Genomic DNA, 13,779 nt, shown 5'->3' with positions numbered 1-13,779 from the left:
ATTAGATTAGACTAGTCCAGGTAGTAATTGCATTGCTTTCATTTCAAAGTTGAATCAAACTCCTAGATTGCTCTCAGAGCACTCGGTACCACTTCAGAAAGTGCAGTAAGATGCGTGATGATAAATGATGTGGTTGAGTGCGGAAATAACGGTAACACCGGATGGTCCCTGCTGTATGAACATTAGAGGCGCAGATTTTCTCGCCAAGGATTGATTTCTAATTGAAGATATCGCGAATGCTTCTAGAGTACTGCGGATATTCCTAGCTCTCATCAGAATGGTTCCCCCTAAGCGCTCCTCCGGTACAGCACCTCCTGCATCAAAGCACCCACGACTGCCAATACGACCTGAAGAAGATGGAGAGACTGATGAGTCTGAGATATCTTACCGACCATTGACTCCACTGCCAGCCCGCATTCAGAGTACTCAATCGATCACCGTCACCAAAATAACCTGAAAAGGTCTTCTCCGTTTGTCCGAAACCTCCACTGGTAGGAGCAGTCTTCGGAGGGTAGAATTTCATCTCCCCCTAAACTATACGCCCTTATTGGTTGCAGGAGCTAGTTTTAGCCTGCTTTGATGCATAACTAATTCTTGACAGTTGGTGCTAGTATGACTGTAGCCTAGTATTAAGTGGGGAGCGGGGGTAGTTACGAGATATTTTGTCTCCCTTCAATTAGTTTTCCTCACCGGCGAATTGAGAGCGGTCCTCAGAGGGAAAAAGTAGATACGGAATATTAGTAGTGGCCCACCTCGCGACCATGAGGTCTCCTCCCACCTGAGAATTTCCCCCATCTCCGTGTAATATTTGACTACCTCCAGTAGCTAATTAATAGCCATATCATGGCCAACTCCCACCTCCGTATAGTAGTTGTCCACCTCAAGTAGTTAATTAATTTTGCCCTTATAAGCTTAGCCGTTTCATAGCCAGCTCCCATCGTTGGCCATGGCCAGCTCCTGCAAATGTCCACCTCCTGCAGTAGTGATCCAGTTCCTTCAGGGAATAATGAGGTACATATCTTGACTCATACCATATCCACTTAGCCACCTCCAATGCCACCAATGCCAACTCCAACACCAATCCGTAGATGAGTCTTTCCCATGGCCAATTCCAATGTCATCTCCAGTTAATGCCACCCCTAATATTGCCACTTTGTTAATTAGTTCGGCACGCCAGTGTGACTGCCCGTTCCCAATTCCTTCTTGGGTGAGCCGGTTGCTACGCAGTTGGTGTTTACTAAACCATCCCAGTCGCTATCGACCAATCAGACTGCAAGGCGCTTCGCAAAACCATACCGCAAAATCTCGAGTTATTTTGGGGGTTGCCAAGGCCAACTGCTAAACTAGATTTAGTTTAGATCCTGTAAAAGAGGGCTCTTTTTTTGAAGATCGCTTCCTCTAAAGGTGAAGATCCTCAGCTTTTTGCCTTGGCAACCCCCCGAATAACTCGAGATTTAGCAATAATCCAGTACATAGTAGATAAAGAATATATGAGTTCGACACAGAAACGAAAAAAGTAGGTAGGAAATGACTGGAAATGACTGAAAAGCTTTTATACTCCGAATGTACAAGTTAAAAATGCAGCTACTCTGACCAAGTCAATGACGGCCCTTATCCAGGCAAGTTCCTCGCTGGTATATACCAGTCTTGAATGTCTCGAAGTGGAACAGAGAAGGCCTATGTATGTATATCTCTATTCCGTACGAGCTAAGTACAAGAGTGTAGCAAAAAGTGATCAGAATCTGATAAAATAAATACACGAATCCACCGCAAAATTCACTTATCAGATTCTGATCACTTACCCCCAATACCCGGTACAAATATCACACAGGGTTATCACAGATTGGAAAAGCAAAGCTCAAGCCACTGCTATCATGTGCTGTTTGATGCATAATGTACACAGCTACACTCAACCCGCTAGTATTATGAATAATCACATTTACTATACACTTTAATTAATACATAATGTTACGCGCACTCTCGGGATAGGGGGATTTGTGTACGCAATAGTACATAATATCGGGTATTTTAATTCAACTAATATAATTATCAAGCTATTAGCCTGGGTTGTTTAGCAGATCGATGAAAAAACACTAAATGGTTGATACTCCTACAGCTACTAGATACAAGTGATCTTAATCATTATTATATGCTCCTGGTGGGTTTTTCAGATGTTGAAATTTCTCCTAACGGAGCTAATCAACGTGGACTGCCCACGGAGCTGAGACTATATACCGAGAGATAGCATGTGACACCCCACCGAACTCCTGAATAGGATATATATTCAATACAATCTCCCTCTTACAAGTCGGTATTCGTATGAAAGATCTGCTATTTGATTAGAAATAAAATGGGATCTGTATATAAAAGCCACAAACTTGGCATCTACTCTTTTTTTTTTTTTTTTATGGGGGGGGTCATGATCAGTATATATACTGGCAGACTATATAAGGGATTGAACTGGTGGAAACAGCTCTGCAGCTGACTCCCCCGGCAAAATTCTTGCTTGTGTGCGAGTATTTAATCGAAGTGAGGGTACGTATATTAAACCCAGAGATTTCTCTAGTGGCGATGGGTAATGAATCGGGTAATGAATCGTTTTTACACGTAACATTTGTTTGAGAAATATGTGCTGGGAAAGTGACCATCTGGGCCATAGGCTATGTCCCGAAGAAATGAATCCGATTTACCTGTGCAAAGGCATCCAAGAAATGAATCCTAAGTCTCGTTGGACAAGTTTCTTGACCATTTTCTTAATACAAAAACCGTCTCCTATTGCCAAAAGTGGTAGCCATATGCGGTACTACTTGATGTAAAAAAAAAATGAAAAATAGAGGAAATGAACCTAGGTTATTCAGCTAACAAAACCTAGAATCTATCACCTGAGCCATGAATAATTATAGTTCTTACCTACCTGTGCTTATATAGACTGAACTCATGCGATTTCTTCAAAATTTCATTGAATTTCACTAAGTCTGGATTAATGCATCCCCGAAACGCATCATAGAAATGCATCATGGAAATGCATCATGGAAATGCATCAAACGGCCCTGGAAATGCATCCCCTATCCCATTTCCAACCCATCCCCTCGAGAAATAAATCAAACGATTCGTTTCCCAAATTTACTTTGCAGGGAAAGGTATCGTTCGATTCATTTCCCGACCTACGAGAGTTTCCGTATAAAATATAACGGTATTTACCACATTTGAGGAGCTCTTTAAACTAAACACCAGGTCCTTTATTCCGGTTAGACTCGAATATTCAATTTACTGTAACCTATATGCCACGATTCTCACCTTGACTCCTACCAGAACTAGTACTTCTCCACCTACATGTATCTACCTACCTCATTATCTTTACGACCTCGCATGTGCTGGCCTGCTCGACTACGCGCTCATCCGACGACTTGGAGTCCTGACAGGTGTCAAAACACGTTGCCACGGCTATGTGATTGCAAGTTATGTACTTAAGAATATGTATTAGCTCAGAGGTCTATAAGTTAAGCTGCGGCGGTCGATTAATCTGAACATCAAGAGACTGAAAATATGAAGGCGAAATGCGAGCCGCTTTGACCATCGACAGTACATTTGACCTAGAGATATATACTTCTAGAATTATCAACCATAGATTTTAAGCGACCCATAGCACTGAATAGTGGCTACGACATACACCCGTGTCTAGATAATTCCCGGAGCCCCCCCCCATCATGGCAACTGGACTCCCACGGCTCAATTAACCACAACCAAAGTGAATTTTCATACAAGATTGGACAGGATAGCTAAAGAGAGAATGCAGAATAAGAATATCCTAAATCAAGTTGTGAAAAAGCGTTACTTTGTATCTTTGGCCTCCGCTTTTGGCAGGTCTAATTATACTTGTATGAAACAATACTACAAACAATACTCTTTTAATTCTAGCTCATCAACCATTCATTGCATCAACCCGAAAATATCCATATATGACATAGAGACTATTTCTGTTCTACCTGTATCTACATTTTCTTCTATAGGCATCTGGTTGTTGTTCAGTTTCGAAAAGTTGACTCCGTTGCTATGGGGGCTCCGGGAATTATCTAGACACGGGTGTACATCCCCCTTGGCTCGGGGGTCATATCTAAATAATATGCCGAGTTCGGAATTCGAGTGATAACTTATGCTTATCGGTTTTGCACCTCTCCGCGAGGTTTGACCGGAAGGCTAAGATAACTTAATCTGAGTTGTCATAGCTATTCCCTCTCGTGCTAAGTGAAGTAGAAGTAGATTCTTTGGATCAAAGTTGAGAGATCGGTGATTTGAGCTCTGTGCACACTTGCGCAGTAGAGTTCGATCCTATTCATCCCATATCCCTTTGCATGAGCTTTACCGCTGGATAACCTTTGTGAGCAACACAAAGGCCGAGTCAAATCACGGAATTTGCTTTTTCTGAGAAACTGACCAACATTACTTATTTTGCCCTTTGCTACAACTTCGCATGGCGTGCTTCATTGTGTGGTCAGATGTACGTTACCTATGTAAAGGGTAGTTCGCAATAGCCTCGTCGTCTGACCAAACGAGTTCAAAATGACAGTGGTCAAGCTGAATGCTACAGCCCATTTCACAGATTTTACCGCTCCGGCGATGAGGTTTTCCAGATCGCCCAATGAGCGTGTTTGTGAGATGCTCACTCTCCTCCACATTTGAGTGTATGTGCCCCACAGAAAGTGCACTTGTAGCTTTTTGCCCTCAAGCAGAGTCATACGACTTGCATTTGTTCATGCAAGCCATTTGTGATAACGCCAAGCGGCTTTTGTCAGTTTCACAAATATCAGCACGGTCATATGCATAGCACCACCCAGGGGAGTTGGGGCACACAACATTTTGACTTAGGCTAAAGAACTGATCATGATTGGACGCTCAATACGACATTCTGAAATATCGATGGCAAGGCTCAAGGCACTCTGCGGCGGATGCCCCGACTCAATAATAGAGTTAGTCCGAGACATTAGCAACCTAGAGAATAGACTGCCTAGAAGCTCGATGTGGTTTCATTGAGGTCAATTAGTGTCCTAGCAACCCGGCGGTCGTGGATGTTTAATTGGTAGGCTTCAATTAAACACCGCTGCTGATCCGGATGACAGAAGGTGTTTAAGATGGCTGTGCTCTACTCTATTTCCTTTCGGTAGTGTGTAAGGCGGATTGCGGGGTATTTGAGGAAACACATTGAGATGGTTGTTCCTACCGGTGTGCTCCTATTGTGGGATAAGCCTCGTATAGCAGTGAGGAAACAAACGTGCTCATTCCTTGGAATGTGCTGCATGTATAGTACCCCTCCCATGAACAAATCGAGCGTCAGGCTCTTTGCTAATTGATGAATTAGGTCCAACGGACAAGACAGAGCACGTCAAGCGGATGAAAATTCAGAGAGAATTCAGAAAAAGAAACAAAAATGAAAAAAAAAAAAAAAAAGGAAACACCTGTGACTTCCCGATGTCGTAAATATTGCTGACTGGCGGGGCGCCACATCGGAACATGCCGCCACACACCTTTTCGAACATGGGCAGGTCTGTATAGGCCAAATCTTGTATGAAACAGTAGTTTTAGCAGTACGTACATCGACTCATATTCCAAAAAATGATTAGAGAAGTACCGCATATATAGTCGTTTAATTGTAGGTACATGCGCCTGCCATTATGTCCGGCCAGGGTTATGGTTTGGCAATAGCCAAACTTACGACAAAGCCTAAGTGTACTCGTTAAGCACGAAAAGAATCAGAAAATGCAAGTGACGGAGACAGGGATAATTTGTATGAGAGATCACTGCCACTCCATACAAATCATCCTTGCCCAGAACAGCTGCATTTTCTAGTTCTTTTCGTGGTAAATGAGTATGTATGCGCACTAGTAGATGTCAGATAAACTACCCAGAGGAGGCGTTCTGTCCATCCCCAGAGAATGTACGGTCCACAGGTGTTCTTCTTTTGTACACTAAACTGGTGGGAATTATGAATGCAGTTTGATTGTGCATCAAAATCAGTTCCTTAGGCTTCTTACAGCTAAGATCGTCCACCGGGGGGACCCAACCGGACGTCTATGGACGTGATCGGTTTATATCCGCGCAATAAACGGCGTGAGTAGTACTGCAAATTGTGAGGCTGCAGAACGGGGAAGGCTAGGTGAGTGCAGTCAAGTATATGTATCGTCATCTTTTACGTTGGTATTACCCGCATATAACGTCTGATCTTCTCTTCGTGTGCGTATCTGTTTCGGCTGGTAAGAGCATGGAACCTGGAGCAGTCGAGGGCCAGGACCCTTAGGTGGGGGTGAAGGGGGGTTTGGGGGGGGGGCATCAATGTTCCTGCATTGTAGATGACAGCACACGGTTTCGGAGCATCCTCCGGTGTAGTCAAGGTTCTGTACCTCAAGTGCCCAAGGATTGATGTACGATTCTCGAGCGTTCTAGGGAAGCACATACCCGATATTCCTGGAGGTGTCCTCACGCTAGAACACAAAACTGTCCACATTCGATACTGAGAGGTGTCTCCACAAACTGTACAGCTGTCCGGAATATCAAGTATTTACCTTGACGAGATAATACGTGTCTTGCCGCATGTATCGAATGACGCAAGGAGGTTCACGGGATTTCTTTCATATACTAGTATACTGTCAGCCGGTATCTTATAGCGGGTACCTTTGCAGAGATATGATTCAACTGTATATATCTGTTTCCTTATAACCGCTCAATATAATGTGTACCGCTCGTAGTAGAAACGGTGTCTTTTCTATTTCAATGGACGCCAGTAATCTACTTAGCTGGAGAATCTGCCGCGGTCATCGGCCTGATCGGGGAAGGCGAAAATATCGACGTAGTTATAACCTAGTCCATATAGGCTACAACACAGGCTTCAGTACGTAGATGTAGCACCCTGGAGAAGATTTCCAATGTTTCTGTACTCTACATCGGGGGATCCAAGCTGGTCGATCATTAGCTGCCGAAGGGTAAAAGGTGTTTGACCAATTGAACAAGCCCAGTTAAGCAGACTTCGCAGGCCTAGTTACTCCGCCGGGAAAGCTGGGCATGGCAAAAGAACCATTGGGGAGGGGCCTCATGCTCGGCTCAAGTCTGCTTTTTCAAGCAATTGCAAGCGTACGCGCATTATCCAAACACGAATTGCAAGCCCCAACAGCTGGCTGCCTTGAGACATATAGTGCTCGAATTGTTGTGCCTACGCACATATGTTTCCTCACGAGACAACCTGCCTAGCAGCAACCCCCCGGGGATCGATAACAGATGTATTCGAGAGCATATATGTATACAGAAATGGAAAGAGAAGGATAAGCAATGGATGGATGACTCCCCACAAAGCAAATACCCACCAAAAAAAGCGCGGAACGCAGCCCTTCTCATCATTCCGGGCTGTTGCCAGACCTGCGAGAGGTGGCCTAAAGTGCAGAAAAGGAAAATAGAGATAACTCATGCGGCAGGTGGGGTAAGGCGACAAAGCAGGGCGAGGTTGCTCTCTATATCCTTTGTCGCCGATGGGCTCTTTCTCGCAAATGTGGACCCTGTATCGTTGACTCACTCCACCCAGTGCACTCCCCTGCGCTGACCCCGCGAAAGATGGCGGCGAGATACGGCTAGCGATCCCGAGCCTTTATATCTCACGGCGGTACATTGTGGGACGCTCCTCCGCCATGGTATTGGGGGCCGTACGCAGCGTTGTTGGTGGTTATAGGCCAGTAGGCATGTCGATATCAATGTTCCCCACTCGATCGCGTAACTAGGCGTCCGTAAGCTGGCGGCAATGGCTAGCTAGGTTAAGTATGTGGAAGGTCCTTTGGCGGAACTACATGTAGCTAGACGCTTGCGCATACCCCCGGGACCGGGGACGGTAGTACTGTAGTACCTACTAGTATAGCGGACTGGGGGGAGAAGGGATGCATGCCGAAAGCTGAACATTACCTTCAGAGGGAGTAATTAGAGTTGATCAACACGAACAAGGCCCTCCGCCACAGAACAACCTAGATAACAGGTGCCCTTGGAGCCAGAATGGATTGGGTTTGTACTGCTGTGATTGGTTGGATAAAGGGGGTGTATATCATATTATAGCAGACCTGCATGGCCAGGATTCGGGAGAGGATACGACGAGAAGCACTAGGATTGTAAGGAACTGGCTGTTGCGTATGGTTTAATGCGCTTGATCGCTCTCTCTTCTGTTGAAAACTTGCAATGCACCGAAAAAGACGGTGGTCTCAGTAGCAGTTGAGAGTCGAAACATGTCCACCGAAAGTGGTACGGTAGTCCAGCTGAGTCAGTGATCAGCACGTTACTAATATCCATCCGGAGGAGGAGAGGAGAGTAGTTTCTTCTATGCGCGTGGTGTTACTCTCACTGTATAATCTCTTAACGCACACGGACACAGTTGACGAGAGTACCTAGAGTAGTGCCGTATCCCTTGCCCGGATTAATAGCATCTAAAAATAGACATCCCTGCTTTCTAGAACTGTCAAGCCATCTCGAGTCTACCTTTCCAGAATGCACAGGGCCTCGATCACACAACGAGCGCTCCGGATGTCCAGAGTACAACTCGGAAGTCTGTAGCACTTCTAGCTGTGTGTAGATCTGAGGTTAATTAGCGCTCAACAGATGTTTCGTGCATGATACTTGGATAGAAAGCAGGCATCAATCTATTCTAGCTCTACTCTAGCTGTGAACATAATTGCGGGCGCGATCTTACACGCAAAGTCCTCACACCCAAATCCCAATCCCCCCCATCTCTCCTTTAATTCCACCCCTAACCACCTCCATCCCTGCGCCAATCCCAAAACCTTCGGCTGTGCCGCACCCAGCAACGATATCTCACGATCGCGATCCACCCGCGCTTGTGTCACCCACAGCGCATCCCATCCCCATCCATACCAAAATACTTATTGCCTAACGTATGTACCAAACATTTTTTCCCGAGACATCTTGCGGGATTGTGTTGGTTGTTACGAACCGGCGAGACTTCATTGCATGCATGTTGCTGAGATACGGTACCTACATGGTTAGCACAGGGTTAGGGTTCCTCCCGCCTGCATGCACCATGCGTCCACGGAGATTTTGCGACGTCCGTGGAGGTGTATTTTTGGATCGCGTCGTCTCGGGAGAAACGAATCCCGGAACGTATGTATCGGTATTGGCTTTGACTTTTTTCGCTTTTTTTTTTTTTATAATTACAGCGATTCACAGGCATTTGGCGAATACACCCATTTGGCGAATTTGTATGTAGCAACCAGCCAGCAACCAGTCAAACTGCGAGTTTGACTAAGATATCCTGATTCTTATTGGCCGTGACCCCTGTTCGTCAAATGGGTGTATTCGCCAAATGCCTGTGAATCGCTGTAGTCAGAGTACCGCGGCGGCCGGCCGCGGGTGTATCAAGAACCGTATGTATGCATGTAGGTATGGATGTGTGTGTGTGTGCGCTCGGTGCTCTCGACAGAGAGCGAATATGTAATCACGAAAGATTAAAAACCAGGGCAAAACTCAGCTCTCCATGGATCAAGCCCACCGACCTCCTCGTATTTTTTTTGCTTCCCGTCGCGTCGCGCCTCGACGGACGGACGACCAGCAAACATTTGCGGTAGGGAGATGGAAAATTGGGTTTTGCAGTACATATGATCCACTTGGAGTAGACCTTATCGTTCCCATGCACGCCACAAACTCCTCACACCACACTACCCGCGGCTAGGCAACCAGCCAATCAGCACCGCGTGGTGAATCCCGCGTTGTGGCGGCCCAACCAGCGCGACGGAGGGGGTGCTGAAAAGTGCAGTTCCATTTTTGGAAGCATCTGTGCATGGGACTGTACTGACTGATTGGGTGGCTGCGGATGGCGGCGGTTTGAAGCTAGTTTTTCTGTGGCTGTCTGGGTCAGTGCTCGCGGGTGGTGAGTCGCCCCGAGGATCTGAGAGGGGAGAGAGGGGAGGGGGATTTAATAGATAACCCTGCTGGCAGCGCTGTTCTTGATTTTTTTTTTCGTGTTCTTGTTCCTGAGCTGACAGAGTACGTTCTTGGTACTTGCATGGGATATCACTCGGAGCGTTTAACCTTTAACCTTTAGACTTCTTCCACCGATCCTAGATATACGAACTGATACGACCCCACATACCACGACTGCCGGGATTCGGCGTGACAGGTAGAAGCTGCCCAGCATGTTTGGGTACGACCTCACCGTACGTTCCCCCCCCCCCCCCCCCCCAAAACCAAAGGACAGAAGAGGAGAATGAATGATATGGCACAATAGCTAACACCCCCCTCAGCCCGCAATAGTCTCGTCCATCATCGCCGCCGGCATCCTCATCAGTACCTCCCCCCCTCCCCCTCTCAGCACACCCCACTAACCCCCTCCAGTACAATGGACCCTCCCCCTCTTCCTCGGCATCGTCCTGGCCGGCCTAATCCAAAACGCCAGCACGGCCAACACCTGGTCCGTCATCACCACCCTGCTCCACAACTCCAATCTGCACACCCTCCTCTTCTCCGACAGCACCAGCACCACCCACATTGCGCGCCCCGTGCTGCTCCTCTCCTACCTTGCCATCCTCGCGCTCGGGCTCACCGCGCTCTCCGGCGTGCTCACCCCGCTCGGCATCCGCGAGGACATCAAGGGCCGCGACGTCCCCAGCCTGCGCTTCGAGCTCGCGCTCGACAACGGCTCGTTCTTCCTGGGCACCGCCGAGCGCCAGTTCTACGCGCTGACGCGCGTGTGCGGCTTCGGCGAGGAGGCGTGTCCCGGCCAGGAGGGCCAGACGGTCGAGGAGGACGAGGGCCGGTTCCAGGTCGCGCCGTGGAAGCCTGTGAGCACGGTGGTGGAGGAGAGCGCGGTGTGGGTGGAGACGGCGACGGGGACGAGCACGAGCGGGTGGTCGGGCACGGAGACGAGCACGGCGACGGCGACGAGTCGCACGTCGGAGTCGAGTGAGAGCTCCTCCGGTAGTACATCGGGGACGCGTACGGGGACGAGGAGCTCCGACACGGCGTCGGGGACGAATACCGGCACAGGCACCAACACCGGCACGGGTACGGGCAGTGAGACGTCGACGCCGACGCGGACGGGGACCGATACCGGCACTGCCACGACGCCGACCGGCACCGGCAACCGTCCCAACACGCCGACTGGCTCCGCAAGCCCGACCAACACGTCCCCGAAGCCGCCGACGGACACCGGGACCAGCCCACCAAAGGACACCGGCACCGGCACCGGCGCCGGGAGTGCCACGCCGCCCGCGGTGTCCGTCCCGTCTGCCACCCACGATGCCGGATCAGCCTCAGTCCCGCCGGCGGCCGCAACGAGCCCGAACACGCGCGCAGACGTCGTCCCCACGAGCGTCGACAACCCCGTGCAGCTCCCCGGCAGCGTCACCGCGCGCTCCGACACCGCCACCACCGGCGCCGCGCAGGTGCAGCAGCCCGCGGCTGCCTCTGCCGCCTCCGAGTCCGCGGCCTACCTCGCGCTGCACCGGCGCTCCGACCCCACCCCCGAGGCGAAACCGAAACCGACACCGGACCGCCGCCGCCTGAACCGGCGCGCAACCGCGAAAAAGTACCGCATCGGCTCGTCGGTGCCGGCGCCGCTGGCGGCGCTGTTCACGAAGGCGTCCTACTACGGCGCGAGCGTGGCCAGCGTCTTCGATATCCAGTTCCGCAACTACATCATCCTCAACCTGCCGCAGCACCAGCTGGCCAACGGGCTGCGGTACACCATTGGGCAGTTTCGGTTCCTCGAGACACTCATATTGAGTAGGGGCTACAAGCTGATTGATGGCCTGATCGTGGACACGAAGGATGGCGGTGTCGGGTTTCGGAAGCATGCGGTGCCGGATCGGGAGAAGAAGAAGTATGGTGCGAGCTGGGGGGAGACGCTGTTATGGATGGCGCCCGAGACGGTGTGTGTGGCGAATAATGTGAGCTTGCAGGTCACCACGGACGATGATGGCGGCGCGGCGAGCGTGCTTATTGATGCGGGGGGGTTCAGGGGGCTGGTGGGCGTGAGTGAGCCGGATGTGGTGGCGGACGTGGCGGGGGTGCCGGACCTGGCGGGGAGGGCGTGGAGGGGCGCGTACTATTTCAATAAGGATGTGGCGGGCGCGGTGGGTGCGAGTGGGGCGGCGGCGGAGAACACGACGTTTCAGATTGAGGGCGACAGTGTGTGGATTTCGAGGCTGCAGGAGGTGAGCGATAGCCTGGGGGACAGCCAGTTTGTGGTGCATCGAGTGCCGCTGGGGGCGAAGATTGTGGATGGGACGCAGAATGGGACGAGTATTGGTAGGTTTTCCCTTCCCCTAGTCCGATCATTGGCAGTCATTTATCCCCCTTCCTATCATTGACTGTCGTTTATATCCCCTCCCATCATTGCCAGATGATATATCATTTCTCCCCCCCCCCCCCAATCATTTCCCGTCCCCTTTTCTGTGTTTCCCAATCACTGACACCCCCCAGACACGCACTGCGCCGGCCTCACGCCCACCACGCCCTCCGGCGCCCCCCTCGTCACCTGCGGCCTGATCGTCGGCGCCCCCCGCCGCACCGACACCGAATCCTCCACCCTCGCCGGCACCTACCGCTACCCGCTGTACACCTGCGCCACGGCCATCCGCGCCTCGCTCCGCACCACAACCTTCACCTCCAACGGCACCACGCGCGACCTCGCCTCCCTGACCATCCACAACACCACGCTCCCCCCCTCCGCCCCCCTCTGGGGCGTCGAGGCCCACGCCAACCTCACCGCCGCACAGATCAGCCCCCTCTGGGGGCCCCTGCACCCCGACGACGAGCACGCCGCCGGCATCACCGCGCGCCGCGCCCTCCACCTGTACCTGCCTGCGGGCCAGGGCGGCGGCAGCATCACCGACTCGCTCGGGGGAACAGGCGCATACCAGTATGCGGCGGGGCTGGTGTACGAGACCAGCGCGCTGACGCCGGACTACAGCGGCAAGACGAACTATGCGCTGTATCGGCAGTGGGAGCGTGTTACGGCGGACGCGGGGAGCGTGGCGGAGCTGCCGGGGCTGGTGTGGACGGATGTGTTTGCGAACCTTGTGACGAGCGTGGCGGCGGGGGGCAAGGGCGTGGGCGTGGTGACGGTGTATGATCGGGTGCTGTGGTATGATGTGCGGTATGCGGTGCCCGTGGGGGTGCTGGTGGCGATGTGGTGCGGCATGTGGGGCGTGGCGATGGCGTTCTGGGTCGGGAGACGGGTGAGGGTGAAGGAGTTGCGGCAGCTGCTGAATCAGGTGAGTACCGGGCGGGTGGTGGTGAATATGTTGGAGGGGAGCAAGGAGGGGGCGCTGCCGGCGAGCAGGTGGGCGAAGGGGAGGGGGAGGACGGTGGTGGGGTTGGAGTGTCGCGGGGCGGAGGGCGTGGAGGGGTGGGAGAGGGAGGGGGATGAGATGGTGGGGGGGTTGGTGGTGGGGTTCGTGGAGGCGCCGGTGGAGGGGAGGGTGTTGGAGTTGCTGAAGAGGGAGAGATTATAGCGGGTATACTGAATAGCTAGGGGTCGTGAGCGCGGACGCGGGTAATGTTCTTTTTTTTGTTTTGCATCGGGGGCGTGCATATAGATTGGATTGGCTTGTTATTCTTATGAGGTTTTTGCATTGGTTTTAAAGAGCGTCTGGATAAAGTCGTTATGTTCCTTTTTCTGTATTTGTTGAAAGCGTGTTTGAATAAAGTCATTTCCGTCTTATTGGTCGTAACAGCATCACATATAATCTATGGCTTCTTCTTCTACTTTCTTCTACTCCCCAACCCACCGCATGCAAA

The 13,779-nt window shown here is 51.0% G+C and overlaps 2 protein-coding genes across 2 annotated transcripts; both read left to right on the top strand.

Moving 5' to 3' along the window:
* Window positions 1–277: 277 nt before the first annotated feature.
* Window positions 278–457, top strand: H6S33_008168 (uncharacterized protein; the record flags this gene model as incomplete). The annotated part of the gene is made up of 1 exon (XM_044839525.1): window positions 278–457. One exon carries the CDS (start codon window positions 278–280, stop codon window positions 455–457), a length of 180 nt encoding a protein of 59 aa, XP_044688359.1.
* Window positions 458–10,172: 9,715 nt separating this feature from the next.
* On the top strand, window positions 10,173–13,493 carry H6S33_008167 (uncharacterized protein; the record flags this gene model as incomplete). Its single annotated transcript, XM_044839523.1, has 4 exons — window positions 10,173–10,193; window positions 10,281–10,323; window positions 10,372–12,285; window positions 12,460–13,493. The coding sequence occupies 4 exons, from the start codon at window positions 10,173–10,175 to the stop codon at window positions 13,491–13,493; spliced, it is 3,012 nt and encodes a 1,003-aa protein (XP_044688358.1).
* Between the last annotated feature and the right edge of the window lie 286 nt (window positions 13,494–13,779).

This window comes from Morchella sextelata (assembly GCF_020137385.1).
Source record: "Morchella sextelata strain SCLS chromosome Unknown scls_25, whole genome shotgun sequence".
Taxonomy (NCBI): Eukaryota; Fungi; Ascomycota; class Pezizomycetes; order Pezizales; family Morchellaceae; genus Morchella; species Morchella sextelata.
Note: the sequence above shows the minus strand (reverse complement) of the source record. Positions and strands in the feature narration are given on the sequence as shown.